The 18,139-nt window shown below is 50.5% G+C and overlaps 7 protein-coding genes and 2 non-coding genes across 9 annotated transcripts; 3 read left to right on the plus strand and 6 right to left on the minus strand.

Moving 5' to 3' along the window:
* Nucleotides 1-3,272: 3,272 nt before the first annotated feature.
* On the plus strand, nt 3,273-4,214 carry J4E82_008182 (uncharacterized protein; the record flags this gene model as incomplete). The annotated part of the gene is made up of 1 exon (XM_051734419.1): nt 3,273-4,214. The coding sequence occupies one exon, from the start codon at nt 3,273-3,275 to the stop codon at nt 4,212-4,214; it is 942 nt and encodes a 313-aa protein (XP_051585787.1).
* A 506-nt stretch (nt 4,215-4,720) lies between these two features.
* On the minus strand, nt 4,721-5,911 carry RPN8 (proteasome regulatory particle subunit; the record flags this gene model as incomplete). The annotated part of the gene is made up of 3 exons (XM_051734420.1): nt 4,721-5,332; nt 5,397-5,668; nt 5,728-5,911. The coding sequence occupies 3 exons, from the start codon at nt 5,909-5,911 to the stop codon at nt 4,721-4,723; spliced, it is 1,068 nt and encodes a 355-aa protein (XP_051585788.1).
* A 337-nt stretch (nt 5,912-6,248) lies between these two features.
* J4E82_008184 (uncharacterized protein) lies at nt 6,249-7,537 on the minus strand (the record flags this gene model as incomplete). Its single annotated transcript, XM_051734421.1, has 4 exons — nt 6,249-6,372; nt 6,420-7,254; nt 7,305-7,340; nt 7,390-7,537. The coding sequence occupies 4 exons, from the start codon at nt 7,535-7,537 to the stop codon at nt 6,249-6,251; spliced, it is 1,143 nt and encodes a 380-aa protein (XP_051585789.1).
* Nucleotides 7,538-8,082: 545 nt separating this feature from the next.
* On the plus strand, nt 8,083-8,778 carry J4E82_008185 (uncharacterized protein; the record flags this gene model as incomplete). Its single annotated transcript, XM_051734422.1, has 1 exon — nt 8,083-8,778. The coding sequence occupies one exon, from the start codon at nt 8,083-8,085 to the stop codon at nt 8,776-8,778; it is 696 nt and encodes a 231-aa protein (XP_051585790.1).
* A 2,048-nt stretch (nt 8,779-10,826) lies between these two features.
* J4E82_008186 (uncharacterized protein) lies at nt 10,827-11,414 on the plus strand (the record flags this gene model as incomplete). Its single annotated transcript, XM_051734423.1, has 1 exon — nt 10,827-11,414. The coding sequence occupies one exon, from the start codon at nt 10,827-10,829 to the stop codon at nt 11,412-11,414; it is 588 nt and encodes a 195-aa protein (XP_051585791.1).
* Nucleotides 11,415-12,237: 823 nt separating this feature from the next.
* On the minus strand, nt 12,238-13,209 carry J4E82_008187 (uncharacterized protein; the record flags this gene model as incomplete). The annotated part of the gene is made up of 1 exon (XM_051734424.1): nt 12,238-13,209. The coding sequence occupies one exon, from the start codon at nt 13,207-13,209 to the stop codon at nt 12,238-12,240; it is 972 nt and encodes a 323-aa protein (XP_051585792.1).
* A 2,207-nt stretch (nt 13,210-15,416) lies between these two features.
* J4E82_008188 lies at nt 15,417-15,502 on the minus strand. Its single transcript has one exon. It is a non-coding gene; the product is annotated as a tRNA-Trp (tRNA).
* Nucleotides 15,503-16,046: 544 nt separating this feature from the next.
* Nucleotides 16,047-16,134, minus strand: J4E82_008189. The gene has a single exon. It is a non-coding gene; the product is annotated as a tRNA-Gly (tRNA).
* A 721-nt stretch (nt 16,135-16,855) lies between these two features.
* Nucleotides 16,856-17,464, minus strand: J4E82_008190 (uncharacterized protein; the record flags this gene model as incomplete). Its single annotated transcript, XM_051734425.1, has 1 exon — nt 16,856-17,464. One exon carries the CDS (start codon nt 17,462-17,464, stop codon nt 16,856-16,858), a length of 609 nt encoding a protein of 202 aa, XP_051585793.1.
* Nucleotides 17,465-18,139: the final 675 nt, after the last annotated feature.

Raw genomic sequence — 18,139 nt, forward strand, 5'->3', positions numbered from 1 at the left:
AAGCACTATATGGTGGTGCTTTTTCGGAGTCGTGAAGTGTACAACCTTGACGTTGCGCGTCCAGCAAGCGAATCGTGTGCGCAAACTGATAGGTGGTTGCTGCTCCCACTCAAGATACCCATAGAAGTAGTTTAAATGATAAAGATATCTATAATCAGTGTAACTTATTCTTGTAGACGTTATCCGGCACAAAAACATCTTATCCTTGCACACCTGCCACCTTTCGAAATGTCCTAAAACAGAAGAGAGCGAAAACATATAAAATACTCATATATCGACTGTATGCTTAAGTAAGTAGCACGTGTGAATGGACAAACGGTAGATAAGAGTGCCTTCTAATACCGCCTACACCTGCCCCCCGCTTTGATCCTTCTACATTTACAGGTGACAGACAGAACGAATTTATGACATCTGGCCCCGAAATTGTTATTCGTAGCAACTACATCGGTTTGATGAACATGAGAGCCGATGTACTCCTGTTGCTGAACTATCAGAATACCTTCCCGTGTCGATGTGTTATGAGAAGAACCATGGTTGAGAGCATACAGTATATGACCGCGCTTGCGCAGAAGAGATATGCAGGTATCTCTTGGTTCAGTTCATCTCTGTTCATAAAATATAAAATCAACCCCGGGGAATGAGTCATGATGATACCAAGAAGAGTATAACAAACGATGACTGTCTTACACCCTTGGATAACTCTTTTGCGCTTTATTCCCATAAGAGACCCTAATACATTCCTATGTGCGCAGCTGATATCCTCGAGCAAGATGAAGAGCATGATCAGCATCCAGACAGTCAGTGATAGGTAGATAGGAATGTATCTAAGAATAATCGGGCTATTAGGAATAAAGACCACGGCCAAAAATTCAGGGCCACCCAAAGCACCAAGCATCAAAGTCGTTGTCGCGATGCCAATGGAAATAATAACAATGAAGTAGATCATTGAATGGGTCCAGCTGGAGTCCTGGTAGAAATCACGATCCGGATGATCGCGTTCTTGAAGCGATGGGATTAACAAGGCATCGCTATGATCGAACTCCGAATAGCTAGTATGAAACTGCACGAGCGCTATCGAAAGCGCGTTGCTGGGTTGCTGGACTAGGATTATCAACGACATGTTTTTCCTCAGCGAAAGGATAGGATGTACCTTTCAAGAAAGACTCAAAGACGGTAAGCAAAGGAGCTGCGAGGAGGACGAGAGGCACGACCTGACCGAAAGACCAATCGCTGGGACCGCTGTCAAGAATCGAAGCAAACTTCTTATGTTCCAGCTGAAGTACATGCAGTAACCTGATGAGGCCCCAACAAAAGCATCCTACCACCCAAAGAATCTGCTAGCAAGATTAGTATCAGTCATACTAGATTAGAGGCTCCATACCTCAATGAACATGGAACTCCATAAATCTAGCGAGATTCGAGCGGTGAGAAACAGTGCCAGAAGTGGCCGGTAAAGGAACAACCGTTTGAATGTCAAGCCCGAAGTTTGCATACCCATCTTTGCATAACTTCGACGAAGAAAATTTCGAGACTTTTCACTGCAGGTCTCCCTTGCTCGCCCAACAACGAATACAGATAGGGATTTGTGCAGCCGTATGACTCGGTAGAGAAAACCCCAAGTCAGAGAAACGACCGAGATTACCGTTGTCGAGCCCGCCATTGCGACGGTGCCTCCGTAGTCTTGCAGTGGATTCCAATAGAACTTGGGCCGCAAGTAGCAAATCGCATAATCTGAAGGGTACGGGCGGCTGTCTGGAGGATGACCATCCCAAACGTCTCTCCAGTCGTAGTTACCCGTTGGTATAGTAGCGACGAGCAGCATTAGCAACATAAGACCCATTGCAGCCAATCTACACTCGCGTTCTGCGGGCCTGTTATATAGATGATTGCGGAGGAAAGTTAGGCAAGAGAGATGAGTTACGCTCGAGAACCAAGCGAGCAAGACGATGATCTGCCAATGGAAAGCTCGAATACCGCAGCGTAGCTGGGCATAACCACTGATAAGGATGGATGTACCAGTAATAAGCTGGAGGTCGCTCATCGATTGAACACACTATGCTCGTTAGCAGAAATATGAAGTAGAGGAATATACTCAACTAACCTTGACGAAAAGTGCTTCTAGGCGAGGGTATGCCCTCGCTTTTGGTAGATTTAGGACGGGTCTTAGCCATGTCCTGGCTTTGGATGGAAGACCAAGATAGGTAACGTCTATTGGATTCGGTCGTGGGTTGCGGGACGCGGTCGCGCCGGAATCGTTGTCTTTACGAAATGGGTCCTTTGTCGGATCGTGCGCAAGATGATAATGGAACACCAAGATCAAGACGACAATGCCTGCAGTAGCTATATATCCAACGAGAACCTACAGGCCATTAGCACGATTGAAGTGGACTCGGTCTCTTACAGAGGCTTACACCAACTCCAGTGATGTCAGGATAAGGACACACGGGATTGTGAATGTACCGCAGCGAACAGTCGTAGTGACAACTATTGTCGCACGCCATGTTTGCCGAAGATCTGTGCCACGATAAGGCTGGGTCATATATATATGCTCGAACGGCCTGGACAAGAGCGGGGACTCGCGAGGCTGAGTAGATACCGCTGTCACCTAGCCAAATTTGTTTTGGCCAAGTCCGCAGCATGCAACGCCAGGGCAAGCCCCTTAGCCTCAACTTATTGAGACTTCAGTCAAACCCAATGACTGTGGCGGTACAGAGTTCATACCCCAGTAGCCTTTGAGCGTCAGTCCAGTAGCGGTGATCTATGATCAGCAGAATGTAAACCGGTGAGCTTGTCAAAAGGCGATTCGCACAGGCTGAAACACAGTGACCCAAACGAGTTCCAGCGAGGCAAAATCAAAACGATTCAATCGAACGGGTCCCCCAAGCACAAACCAATGACCGTGTCCGTAGAAGCCAGGCGTCTAGCAGATCTAAGGGTACATCTGCACCTCTGTGGCACAGTCTGGGAATACTTCGAAGATCCGTTCATGGATACTGGCCCCCAATTTTCGCCCCCATACGCCGAAGAACAATGACTAGGGTCGTGCTCGACCCTGATTGGACCTCTAGAGACTCACCACTCAGAACATAGAGTCAGCCGGGGTTGGAGAAAACACAGTAGTAGTTACGAGCACTCACCATAAAAGTCACTGGTTCAGTTCACGTGTCTTCGTGCCCCAAGCGTCGCGCCTTCCTGCGCTCCCGTCGCGACTGCCCCACATACTGTACGTCATTCACCACGAACCAGCATCAACACACAGCCATGTACTCACAATGGCTTCACCATCGCCAGCCTTACCCACAAGCCGTACTTTCATAACCCAACTCTTCTACTCGCTATCAACACTACCAAGTGACCAAGCCGCCGCTGCTACCAACGATAATGCCGAAACCAACACCAACCCGCTGAACAACTTATCCGACGCGACGAGGAAACAATTGCTGAGCTTCCAAGTAGTTTTCCCGACGGAATTCGTACCAGCGTTGGATTTGTTAGATCGGCGTCTTGTAACGCGTTTCCATATCCGCAATGAGGAGCAAGTGGCCGAGCTGAAGACGGTTATTGATGCGGGAGGCCAACAGCAAGATGTACAGATGATGCAAGACACAACAGTAGAGTCGGAAGCACCACCACAACAACAGCAGCAGCAGCAAGAAAACTCCCATACACGCACAACTCCAACCCCCACCAAAGAAGCAGACCCGACGGACAAAGACAAGACAAATCACTTGAACAACAACACGATATACTACGTCCGCTCCGCGCAACAACAACGCTCCTCACGCTTCGCCACATCCTACGACACAACAACATACTACCAAGTCCGCCTCCGCGCCTGGAACTGCTCTTGTCCCGCATTTGCCTTTTCCGCTTTCCCAGCTACCACCACTACTGTCACCACGAGGCATGTTGGGAATGAAGAAGAAGAAGAAGCAGCAGCAGTCCACACCCCATTACACAACAACAACAATTCAACAATACAGCAGGAGGTAAACAATAACAAGGATAGCAACAACAACAATGCCGACAACAAGTGGATATTCGGAGGTATCAGTCTCGTTGGGAAAGAAACGACGCAACCGCCGCCCGTGTGTAAACACCTCCTTGCATGCGTGTTTGTGGAAAGATGCAAGGGATTATTTGGGGGGTTTGTAGAGGACAGGGAGGTTGGTGTTGAGGAGGCGGCGGGATGGGCTGCTGGGTGGGGTGATTGATTGTTTGGTATTCTGACTTGGAAACAGTATATATAAACCATGGTTTGTAGCTACCACCTGAGCAGGTGTCACACACACAGACTGTTAACAATCTCGGTATTTGCATTACAGCACAAGGGCAAAAAGAAGACGGGACATGCCGTTCATAATATGATAACTCCCGAACAACCAGGTTACATCAACAGCTTAGCACAAACGGCAAGAGAAAGAAAAAAACAAGACATAGATGGAGCTTATATCATGCTTCTTGAGTCATATCATTTCCAATCATGCTGTCATGTCGTAACATAACATTTGGGGGGGAGGGCCCAGGTCCAGCAGAAACAAGTCTGCTTCAAACCATGGGGTATTCTAACGTGGGGCGGCTCCGAGAGAGTCTGGGGGGTTCTGTATATAATACACATATGCCTATGCGCCCAAATGGCATCATGGGGCACAAAACATCCTCGTGCCTCCTACAGCTCTCTCCCGCGTCGTCATCATCATCATCATCCACCTAGCTCGCTTTATTTCTTCGGCTCCTCCTTCTTCTCTTTACTCTTGTCCCCCTCCTTGACCTCGCCATTTGTCGTCTTGTCGCCGCCCTCCTTCTTCTCCCCCTCTTTGCCCTCGTCCTTACTCTTCTCCTTGTCCTCTGCCTGCTGCTTGTTCTGTATCTTATTCTCAATCAAATCATGGAACGCAGTAATCGCCCTAATCAAACTAGACAGGTAAATCGTCATGAGCTGGTCATTTGTCTTGACACTCATCGCGCGCGCAAGCTCGCCGTTGTCACCGCCATCGGCACCGTTTGTTGCCGCCGCCGTACCACCAATGGGCGTTGGCTTGGGTGTAGAGAGGTTGGGGAGTAAGTTGAAGACGTCTTGGAGGTTGCCGAGGATGGCGTGGTTGACGGGGAGGTCTTCGTCGAGGACCTTTTGGAGGTATTGGCCAATGTCTCGTAACCGTAGGTGGAGGCCTTGGAGGGACTGGAGTTGTGAGGTTATACGTGTGGAGAGGGTACCGACGGCGACGTCGCGGATATCGCGGAGGAGATGTTCGACTCCAATCTCCTCGGCCTCTTCGGCTTCGATTATTGAGGGCGTGTGGACAAAGGTCTTGGAGGTGGTTGTGCCGTCCTGGGTAACCTTGTTAGCATTCGCCCTGAGAAGCAACATGGTAGATGGTGCAATGTCGACTTACATCCTTGATCTCCTCGACGGCAAAGTAGGCATCTGTCGGGACGCCGACCTCCTTTGGCTGTACATCGATGATGACGAGCAGCGGGTTCGGCGTGTACCGCTTGAACAGCTCGTTAACCTCTAGATCCGACGCCCGCAGCTTAGGCCCTGTGTGATACCAGCCGATGAGCTTCTCCCGCGCGTTGACCTTCTTGAACATGTCGTTCATCGACTCGACATAGTTGTGATCTAGAAACCATACCGACGGATCCTTTTCGTCTTCCTCGAATGGTACTGTGCGTGTGTCAGTCAGGCGGCAAACTAGACAGTGGAGGGGCCGAGGAGCTACGCACCCGCAAAGCTGTTGGATACTCGCACGTTCTTGCCGTCGTTCTGTCCGAGAAGAACACCGACTACTCTCCTCTTTGTTCCTTTTGCTTGGCGGCCGTAGTGGTCTGCTGCGGAGAGGAGGACGAGAGGCGCGACGGAGACGTTGCGGGTCACGAGCGACAGCGTCTCGGCTGTTGTGGCGGGCATCTTGGTGACGTGGACTCAGTATCGCCGGGAAAGAGGTGCTGAGAGGGTGACGGTGACGGCGACGTTGGTCGAGTTTGTTGGGGAAGGGCCGTGGTTGTGGTTGTTTGATGCGGCTCTGTCGTGTCCAAAAGCTTCGGAACTGCCATGGTGATAGTGGGTCAGAGCTCCACGCTAGCCATTCAGTGCGTCAGTGGGCGGCATGCATCCACTCCCGATTGTTCAGCGGTCAGGCAAAGAAGTCGAATATTTGGTATCTGAAGAAAGGATAATGTACACAAAATGCTCAATGGAAATGACAAAACCCAAGCCCCCCTTCTTCCGATCAGTCCAGATAGTATCATAGCGTGGCGGTCGGGAAGTAGTACTGATCCCACAGGAACTCATAGTCCTCAATAACACCGCCAACCATATCGAGCAGAGGCTTGCCCTTCAACTTTCCAGTGATGCTGTGGATCCAAGCCCTGTCCGTTGTTAGTCGCCAATCAAAGCAGATAGGCACCAGACTTACTTGGTGATGTTCTCGTAGAAAGCGCCGCGCATTGCCCACCACCCCAGGGACCAGCCCCGCTTGCGCAACTCTTCCTTCTCCAGTCCAGTCAAGCCCCTCAGACCTCCGGCTAGTCGCTCCTGGAAGTCTTTCTTGGCGAGTTGCCTGGCGCCGTACTCCATGCTGACACCGATCAACCACGGCCTCCAGCTCTTTCTGTCGCCGCTGAAGTGTTGCATCGCCAGCGCGTAGACAACCGGTCGGAGAATGTACAGTGCTTCGGCCAGCTCGCCCTTCCCGCTGACTCGATGGAGCAGTGCCTTTGGGGGCTTGATGTCGTCTGCAGTCAGTACCTTGGAGAGAAGGTAGCTGGAGATATCCGACGAGTCTGGTAGGCTCGGCATGGACAGGCCAGTCCTAGGCATGGCCCAGTTCTCTGCCTCGACCGAACGCTCGCTCGGTGGTGTGTCCATGCCGTCTGCCGATGCCGACGACTCCTCGAGTGAGCTTGGGTCAATCTCTCGTTGTGGGAGTGGCGGCGACAGGAGTGGGCGCGAGTTGGTCAACCGAAGCAGCAGCAACCTGCATACTGCTTTGACAATCTCCAACAACACCACGACGCGCCATCGCACCTTCTCGCCCTTGCGCTTCGCCGCCATCTCCCATAGCAGCTCTGTATATTGGATCATCTGGAGCACCAGCGCGATGCGCTTGTATGTGGGCGAGTTCTGCGTCCAGAACTTGGTATAGCGATGATGTGGGGTGAGGGGCTGCCGTCGCGTTCCGGGCATCTGTGCCATGGCTTTCGAAAGGAGCGAATCATGGTATAGGGAGAGCACTTGAACGCCGCTGTGTACTGTGGCTCTGTTAGTCGTGACGGGTGCGTGACGGCCGGGCGCAACCTACTAGATTCGGATGCGACTTCAGACTCTCGGAAGCGACCTATGCATAATCAGCAAGATGCATGCGTGTACACGTCGAAATACTCTACCGGGGATGATGTATGTCAGTGACCGCAGCGCAGACTCTATCTGCGTCACGGCGCTGCTGTTCTTGGTGATGAAGTCCGAGTACATGCCCAGCCATTGCGACGGCATGGACAGCACCTCGCCCGTCTTCTGCGTCGCTTGCTTGTACATGTCTTGCAGTCGCACTCAGCAAAACGCGCCGAGATGGAGCGATTGCGCGACGTCGATGTGGTGGATGCCGAGGTATGCACGTGTAGATAGGAGTGATGGGCGAGGGTGAAGTCATGGATCCATTATCGCGTGCGCTACTGAGTACCGAGGCAGGTGCGGCTCAGCTACCCCGGATGTTCCTCTCCACTCCCAACGAGCACGCTGCTCCCCTTTTCCATCTACTCGTAGCACCTGACGCACGCCATGGTCCCCCGATAACTTCTGCCTTGAGTTGTGCTATGCCAGTGTTGCGAGACGTGTCTGTAGCCCTTGATGGCGTAGAAAAGGGCGCTACCTGGTCCTAAAAGGAAGGTTGTCAAACATGTGACTCCGCGTACGCAGAAAAACGCGTTACACGTCCACCAACAATCTTGTCTCAAATACACAAACATTCCTCCTTGAAGTATCACAAAATCAATCCTGTTACTGGATTCTCTTTAGTTCAAACTTCCCCTCCTGACCCTCAGCTTCATTATCCCCAATACGTATTTAGAAGAGCTTGCAGCATGGAGGACAAGACATCAGACCGTCTTCCCGTGCCACAACTTCCCCTCAAAGAAAACGATCAACCACTCTTCGCCTCGATCAACGCTTTCGTCCATAACTACATGTCAAAGTATGACAACTCCCACGACTACAACCACATCCTGCGCGTCCTTTCCAACGCCCATTACATTCAAACGTATGAACGCGTTAGCAACCCTTCAGTCAAGTATGACACAACAGCCCTCTACCTAGCCGCCCTTCTGCACGACGTTGGCGACCACAAATACGCAAAGCTAGGCGAAGATGTCGAGAATCAGATCAGAGACACCCTTCTAGCCCACGGCGCAAAACCGGAGCTAGCCGACAAGGTTCAGACGATTGTAAAGCACGTCTCGTACACACATGAAGTTCGCAACCCTGATGCCGTCAAGGAAGTACTCAAGGTACATCCTGAGCTAGGCGTCGTACAGGATGCAGATCGAATCGATGCTATCGGTGCAGTGGGTATAGGCCGGTGTTTCTCGTTTGGAGCAGCCAAGATGCCAGATCAGCCTATGGAGAGGGCGGTGAGCCATTTTGAGGAGAAATTGTTCAAATTGGTGGGGATGATGAAGACGAGAAAGGGGAGAGAGATGGCACGGGAGAGACATGCAGTGCTAGAAAGGTTCGCCAAGCAGTGGAAAGAAGAGACAAGGTTGACTTTCAAGGTGGAGTGAGTAGGGACGTGATGCTAGGGGTGTTGGGCAGAACATGTATAAGATGGAACGGGGTCTGTGTTTGTGTTTGGTCAAGACACGGCGAGTATCTGGATACGATCTTCAATGGCCTTTTTGAAACAATCGCCTCGACATTTTCGTGGATACTACTGCGTTTCCTCGGGAAGTCTGACATGGTGTCGAAAAAGCACAGCACCAGGTCTTACTGCAGTATGTGTGTGAGGGGCCAAGCATCATTAATCGAACGAGGGACAATGTCGTTTTTGTTTTTGGTTCTCTTCTCGATTTTGGTCATGTGCACGTTCAGACAAGGTTTCGGAATGGACTCCTGTAGAAAGTGGTTGATCGCCAAATTTGTGATGGACTACTTTACATATCTGAGTAGTGTGTGGGGATGTCAGAGTGTGTCCATTTGGCGCCACACCTATACGCAAAGACCGTACACGGGCGTGGGAATAAGGGTTTGCGGTAATACTACAAAGGGGTTCCAGGGTCTTGTAGAAAGGGTAGAGCATCGGGAGTCTAGAAGACCCGGGCTCGAGTACCGAATGAATGACTTGCAGCAAAGGTATGTTCAACGGCTAACTTTCTGAATCATGACGACATCTTCCAGAAAGATGTGGGATAGTCGTCTTCCAAGGGTTTCCCAATATACTATGTGTGTCATATCTAGATGCAATTATCGGTCACTCTAGAGGCACTGAGTATACTGCGACTGGACGGCCTTCTTTACCGATGAGCATACCTAGATACACGGGCCGAATAAAGTCATGTTCGATCCATATGTAAGCCACAAGTGGAGTGCAATGTAACGTCCAAATATCCTTGCTTTGCTATTGGCTGCGCAATAGGCTCGCGATGCGGCTAGTATCGAGATGTAGCGGGGCTATCGTTTGTGAATGCAACTTACAACCTTGCATCTATTGGACATGCCATGTAAAGAGATCCCGCGGCATCAATAGACAATGATGGTGGTGGTGGTGGATTGTATCAGGGACATGTAGATCAGGGTCCCCGGAACGAAATCCCAGCCAATAAGTGCTGCTCAGCGTGTATCTGTAAGCTTACCAACTCCCATCTAGAGCGTGTACGCATGTGCTCATGTTACCAGACCATTTTAATGTTCGCCGCGCACTCCATCTGTCCAGTACGCTTGTCCACTACAACTAGTTGAACTGTATGTGGATGGCTACGCCAGTGCAGTCAACTTCGCTATCCATAGCATATCTCCGTCAAGTGACATGTCCGACATGCACCGATGATGCCACTAACGCACAGTCCATCCAAACGATGGAATCTGGAATGCGCGGAGTAGGTAGTCCGAGAGAACCACGTTCATACCACCAAACAGGATACGACCGTGAAATCGCGGAGACGGTAAGGGGCCGTTTCGATAGTGGAGACATGTATATTCTGCCCATGTAGATTCAGCCGCGAAAACTTCGATGCGGCTAACTGTGGTCTATGCAATGCCATGCTTAAGCTGAACCGTTACTACAGCAGGATTTAAAACGGCAATCCGGCATCTGATACGCCATCGGAATTTCTTCATCGTGTGGTATTCCCGCCCCATTCATCGGCCACCAAATCCCACCCTGTATTGTCTCCCCCTATTGCGGGTATAATGCGGACGCTACAAAGGGAAGACACAAGGCGCAAGCAATTCCAGAGACAATAATTGGAGATTAAGACATGTAATGAGAAAGTTCTTCGTGCTCTGTTTCACACAAGTCACAGCGCTGGAGAGGGATGCGCACAGCAAAAGACGAACTGCGTGTGGGCCTCTGATTGGCGGGCGGATTCACCGCATCCCAATGAACATCGAGATCTTCTAGCGCTGGTCTTGCTAGCATCGATATTCTAGAACCCCATCTTAAAAGATCGATGTGCACCCGAGTGCTTTTGGATCCTCAAAAAGAAAAGAAAATTAAATACCCATACCCATAAATTCTCCTTCTTTCGCTGTCTTTCGTGTAACAAACGAACTTTGGGACCCCTGTCTGTTCTTCTTACCTTTTTTTCTTGTTCTGCAAGAAATGATAACAGGCATGGCTCGTCCCCTCAGACCACTCCGTCCTGCTGCCATTCGTCCGCGCAACGAGCCGCTCCCTCCCCAACCCCGTGATCGTGTCGCCTCCGCATGCGACCAATGCCGCACACGGAAGATAAAATGCAACGGCGAAAGACCTACATGTCTTGAATGTATCAAGCGCTCCACCGCATGCCACTACGCCACGCAGTCAGCGGAAACACAGAACCAGGCCCTAAAGCGCAAGTTCAAATTGTTGCAAGCCGAGAACGAGGCATACACTGAGTTCTTCGAGTTGATGAAGACTGGTTCGGATAGTGAGAACCGGGAGTTGATGAGAAGGGTCAAGATGGGGGGTGAGATTGAGGATGTGTTGAATAGAATTAAAGAGGCAGATTTACTTGTTCAGTTGAATCCGAGAGTAGAAGATGGGAGCAGAGTGCAGTATATATTGCCGAGTTTGGCGAGCGTGGTGCCGAAAACGGGCATGTTCATGCCCGATAACCCTTATTTCGCTTCGTCGTCGGGGTCTCAGGCGGAGTCTTCTCATAGGAAGGGTTCAGAGTCGAGCGATGCAGCAGCGCAGTATCCAAGTCCGCCGGTGTAGTTGCTGTGTGGCGATAATTTGGACCGAGACAATTCCAGAAAATCGCGAGACTGGAGTGAGCGTCAGGCATCCAGAAGGAGCCCGAACACCGAATCCCCCTAGAAATGGTTCTTCCACGCACCACATGTTGCGAACATCCAGCCGCTCGACATTACCGGTCAGAAGCAGACTACCCAGTAAAGCTGTGGTAGAACAACAGGATAGCTGCTCGTTCCGTAGGTCTTTTTGTCTTCGGTTTTGGATCGACTAACAGTTTCAGCATACTCACAAGAAGCAAAGCTGCTCGGCGAGCGTATAGTGTTGTATCGGGATACAACGTCATGTACTGAAGTATGTCTTTGCGTATGATACATCATACCTAGCTGATATACGCTTGTCCCGAGAAGGGCATGGGAAGACTGGAGAAGTGGAAGGATATCTCATTGTTGATGCCCGAATCACGACCTCGTAATGGAGGACTACGAGCGCCGAAAGTGATAACGAGCTTATGGTCTATGTTATGCTATAGGAAACACGTATTCACTATATAGACACGTCTTACTGGCCTTCGCTCGCACCACGCGTCTTCGTTTCCCAACCCATTACTTCACTCTTTCGCCGTTTCCTCACGCGCTGTAGGATCCACGCCAGCATCAAAACAGCAATCGAAGCAGACTCCGGATCTGTCAGAGGAGTGCTACAAAAAAACACGCGTGAAATCCGGGATCCTGGTGATACGACGAATGGGGGGCGTCCTTAGCCTTCTAGGACATGTAGGTGACGTCCAAATCTGGTTGTGCGACAATGTTCATGGCTGCAGAACTTGACTTTCCTTCCAGCACGATCATGGAGCCTCTTTCACCTTCTCTCCTCCATCGTCGTTCTTCCAGGTTCCTGCATAATGATGCGTCACTAGTTGCGGCGGCAGCAGTTTCTCTTCCTCCGGCTGATACGTGTTCGCAGACGCCGCAAACGACCTCCCCGGCATCACCAAGACATCCCCTACCAATCTTGGCCGCACAAGCTCCTTCATGTCATATGCATCGACGGTTCTGTTGAGCACGCTTCCCAAACTCGTATACACACTGCGCGTCAGACGCCGCGGACCAGTGAAGTCGACCGTATCGCCCATCATATCCATTGTGATGTTATTGACCGAGACGTCAAATTCCGCAGTCTTCTCCTGCAGTGTCTGGAGGATATCGTCGATGACTTGCATCATGTGTGGCGAGCGCGGTTTGGCCATTATAGTCCAGCTCTCGAATTGCCGCTCATATCTGCCCGGCCAACCCTGGTCAAACTCCCATCCTACCACGAGCGCAGCCTTGTCCTTATAAATTTCCGGCACCCACTCATCGATTCGCACATTTTCTTCGCACGAGACGTCTAGGTCGGACCAGACTCCGCCTTCGTTCCAAAGCAGGACATAGCGCAGAAAGTCGGCTTTGTAAATGGGTATGGGTAATGCGAGGTAGGTGTCGACGATATCTGGGCGGGAATCTGCAAACGTCTTGCGGATGTAATCATCGCCGTCGTCTTCCGTTAAGAAGCGCGCTTCATAGTCGGGATTGTTTTTGACGCAGCTGTCGGTCCACGCTTGTGTCTCTTCGGAAAGACCGTTGGGGCCTAACTTGTACCAAATAAGTTTGGGGATGCTGTTAGGTTGTGGCTGCTGCGCAATCGCGGGCGCTCCCGGCGCACGGATGATGAAGCGAGCCTGGACGAAAAGAAAATAGTAGACCAATACTATTGTACATATCGCGATGAACAGGTAGTAATTGAGCGCCTTGGGTAGCTGTAGTGACCGCGATAGCATGATAGAGGCTTAAATGAAGGACTAGAGAAAAGAAAAGGAGAGTGTGAATCCGGAGAACGAATGTAAGACGTTTGCTTACCTTTCTCCAGTAAAGGGAGATCCTTATAAGACCGATAGCGAAGCGCCGCAATATCTCCGACACGGCGGTACCTGCATCTTTCACTCACTTCGGATGCAGTCGTTCTATTAATTCCCCGTTGGTGGCGCTTAGGTGTTCGCATCGCCCTTCGCTAGATGTGGCACGGCGCCATGAACCAGGGTCGACAAGATAACCCTGAACCACGACTAGTTCCGGGAAACCATTCACCAGCTGTGTTTGGTGAGTGGACTTTCGGACTCCGAACGCGCTTCTCTTCTTATTTCCATCATTGAGTTAGCGATGCTTCGACCCAATAGCTCTTACTTGAATGCCTCCTCCTAACAGAGAATGCGGACTGATCGCGGACCTTACAAGAAGCCTCACCATCATCTCGAGAGCAGGAAAGGTCAATACTAAAGGCCAGTGGCAGGAGTACGAGCTCTGGGTGAGGTGTATTTGATATTTTCCATCTAGTTAACTTCCGGGTTCATGGCCGCAATAGGTATATCCTGAGGTTTCAGCCAGCGATACGAAAAGTACAAAGAAATTCCGTTTCATAAGCCACATCATGAGAATGCGCTACAACCACCTTTTGATCTATTACACTGTGAGATTGGCTAGCATGTACGAGGACTCAAGTACATTTACTCATACTCAAAGTCACTTTCTCATCCAGCTTCTGGCTTACGATTTCATCAAATGTCTCCTTTCCTTGGCCGGTCGTTCATCGATTGTTATTATGTTTAAGTGAACTCACTCTAATACTGAGGCCAACCCGTTTTGCCATGGCTCGTCCGGCCGCATATGCTTTGCTCACTACGGTCTTTGCACGTGCGATTAGTGCCAGTTTGGAATTCGTCAGTCCGAAACCTTACAATGCAGACGACAACGTTAGCGACTTTCGAACATACCAGAAAGGTCAAAGTATGATGGTATTATGGTCTGGAGGCGACCCATTGGAGAATGTCTCGATATCACTGGTTCAACAAGACTTTCACAACTTAGTGTATCCAGAAGCGCTGCGGGGTATACATTTCTCAGCTCGATGATAGATGGAACACCAGCTGACTTTTGGTATCAGTGAACTTGGCAGGTGTGAAAGGATTTGAATGGCTCGTAGACACGGACAGAAATCTTACAGATTCGAACTTGTTCTCACTCGCTATTACTGAAGGAAGCACCCAGAGCTCAGCCAGCCAATACTTTTTCATCGAGGAGGATTCCGGTCAAGGGAGCGATTCTGACTTGTCGTCGTCTTCGGCGATATCTCCTACAGCAACGTCAAACGGCGCATCATCTGCAACAAGGACGGCAGCCTCAAACTCAGCATTCCAGTCAACACTAGAATCGACATGGATCTCAACACAACACGAAACAGTGTCTACATTAGACAAGACACAGTCCTCAACGAGAATTCCAATATCAACAAGCTCAGACCTGCCGACCATAGAAACAAACGGACCTAACCTCCCCACCGAATGGATCATAAACGACGGCTTCCCGCTGGGAGCGAAGCTTGGTCTCGGCATAGGGATACCCGTAGCTATTGTCCTCGGGCTTTTAGCTGGATGGCTGATCTTCCGTCGTCAAAAGAGAGATATTGCGGGGCACCAGCTACCCACTAGCGTGAATGGACAACTTGAGCCCGAAAGAGGTCGTCACAATCGTAGCATAGACAGGCATGAAGCGCCAGATCTAGGTCTTCACGAAGCGGCAGCTACTCATGTCCACGAAGCACCCCCAAACCAACTCCTGGAGATAGGGCAGTCAGAGGAGCAGGGTTTATCGAAGCGGAGAGGCGAGGTAGACAATGATTCTACGCTTGAGTCGGTACGGTATGAGATGGATGCCGGCTCTCCCATTGAAGCTTACAATCAAACTGTCAACTGAGGCGGATAATTTGTTAAGACTGATATTTGACATAACAATCTTGTAAGATCAGGTATTGAAAGCGATCAACGTAGTCTTCGAGTACACACCACGTTCATAACATAACGCTTCACTTCTTCTCATCAAAAGTGCCCATCCCGAATCAACTCGGTCATCACAATAATGCATCAACGTATCGGATCCACAAAACAGCAGAAAGATTGCTGCTCTCTTTGGACAAAAAGAAATGAATCAGGTGTGACCTCGAGGCGATTTGAACGCCTAACCTTCAGGAAGCTCCAGGTGGTACTGGAATCTGACGCGCTACCATTGCGCCACGAAGCCTGATTGGATACTCAGTCATCACACTTTGAATGGTAACGTCCACGATCCTTCCGAAGCCCTGTTGCTTGGAGAGTTTCTCTATATTCCAAAAAGTCTCCAAGTCAATTATGGCTAGACTTGGCATTGAAAGTCTGACTCTCCTTAGGAGATGCCACACGTCCGCTCATAGATTCACACCGGAGCAGTGGATTATATGTGTAATCCCACCTCCAAGATAACCACGCATAGGCCACAGACTCCATTTCCGTTTCTATCTGCATTACAACGACCTCTAGTTGAGTTGGACCTGAGGAGAGAGTATGCGTCGCGCGCGCATTACTTCTTCTGAGTATATACTAAAGAGCCCCAAATCGCGTATCTCCGAAGTGTACTCTCTGGTTCCATACGCTCGGAGGCCCACCTCGACCGACACAGAGGAAGGCGGTTGGTGCTGACTGAGCCCCACTGACACGTGACGTCCGCGCATTTTTTGCAAAAAAACCAAATTCCTCACTCAACACCACCACAATCGCGACACTCACGACGACCTGTGCAACTGCAAAAATGCATCGGCCGGGAATCGAACCCGGGGCTAGCCGAAACTGTCCTGTGAAGGATGGCAACGGCTAATTTTACCACTAAACCACCGATGCGAGGTTTGAAACAGCTGAGATGGCTGATTTGATGGAACTATTGGCCTAACCAGGGGTATACATACCCTTGATGGACCACAGAACTTCCAACATTTGTGTCGAATGCAGCCTACATCCACAAGGAGGAGAGGAAGCACCACCAGTGGGCGAGGGAAATTGATCTCGTCGTGCTCCGCGTGACCGGCATGTCGCATGATATCGGCGACGCAAAATATCAGACTAGTGAAGAATAGCGGAGTCAACACCACCCGTTGATCCAGTTCCTCAGTGTTCTAGTTTGCCAATCTTACATCTGACGACAGGATACATATCTCTTCCACCAAGGACATGACCAATGAAGCATATGCCAGGGCCTTCGCGGATCATATCCTGCCTTGCGCATTGTACAGGACGCAGATCGTCTCGACGGTCTTGGGGCTGTGGGTATGAGTCGCTTGTTTGTCCACCGAGCTGTGGATCAAGTCCGGAGGAACGGTTCCATCGCCAGCGGCGTCAAGCCTATCGAGGCGAGGTTCAGCGAGTATTAGAGGCTGATGAAGACGAAGACTGCGAGAGAGGTTGCAAAGGAGCAGTATAAGTGAATGAAGGAGCACGTCATTCGTAGGTGGGCGGTAGAGGCTGATACGGGTACTGATTAGGTGGCCGGTATGGACATGAACGATTGCGTCCAGGACAAACTCGTGCGACTTGAAGACAAACATGTACACTGAAAGAGGCTGCACTACTGCTCTTTCAACGGGGCGAGGCATTCCCGGCTTTCTGTAATGTTCAGCGGTTCCTGCGCTTTCGATTGTCCAGATGGCCTGCGCTTGATCAACCGCATAGCCTGCTCGAACAAACCCAACTTCTTTTCTTTCTTTGCCCCACGCTTGAATGTGCCTTTCGGCGTCGCACCATGTAACTCAAGTAGCCTGGTTACCTCCTTGTTATGTCCAGGCGCTACTAACGTATCTTCCAAATGTTCAACAGCATCCAATGCTGGGACGGACAACCACCTCCCCTCGTCAGCCTCATGCCCCAGCTCCTCCAAACAAAACCTCAGCAACGCCACATCACCGTACACCGCAGCGATGCCTACTAGATTTCCAGTATGGTTGCAATCCCAATGTTTGGTTTGCGGAAAATGCTCTACGAAGGCTTTGAACACTGGGAGGCCAGATATGGCGGCCTTGTCATGTGGGTACGCGAGGTCTCGTTCGTTGGGAGGCCAATCAGGGTTAGAGCGTAGGATGCGAGTGAGTTCCGCATCGTTCTTGTTAAGGATAGCAGATATGATGCTGTCGTCTATAGAAGGCCAGGGCTGTTCGATCTGGTGTGGGGGTGTTGTCATACTGCGTGCTTAGATGAGAGAGAGGGTGGTTGAGTGTGTGTTTGTGGTGCAGCCAACATTCCTAGTCTGGTTTGCATGTCCGGATGAGCGCTGTACTACACCAGACTACTGCCTGACGTTGTTGACTGAGTACTTCACGTGAGTAGTTTTGCGTGCTTTCAGCTGCTAGAATAATGCCAGTCGGCGTTCCGAGCTACGTTCTCACAGCGAGATAGATGTCAATGACACTTGGGCAAGCCACATCTGTGTCAGACCCCGCACTTTGTCGAGGATAATCTAACGATATAGCGTACACGATTTTGCAGAGGTACTGCAACACGAATGGGGTCACGCTGAGGGCGTCTAGGAGAATGGCATGAGGAGTCTACCGATGCATTACAACGTTGTCAGCAACACATTGGGTTGTCGGGTTCATCGCATTTGCCTTACTCGGATCTCGCGTTGTGCCAAAAATAGGCGTGCAGGGGTCATGATCGCTTCCAGCCGATAGGGCGACCACGCTAACGTTTCTAGGCCTACGGGACTCCACATCAAATGACAGTAGATTCATGCCTGGAAGGCCTAACCCAGCGCACGACTTGCAAAATTACCGGAAACGCGCTCGTATCATTTGCAGCTAATGAGTAGTGCCGTAGAAGCTCGGGATGGAGATGGGCGAGATACGAAAGTGACAGG

This window comes from Alternaria postmessia (genome assembly GCF_024291825.1).
Source record: "Alternaria postmessia strain BMP 2775 chromosome Unknown scaffold_63, whole genome shotgun sequence".
NCBI lineage: Eukaryota > Fungi > Ascomycota > Dothideomycetes > Pleosporales > Pleosporaceae > Alternaria > Alternaria postmessia.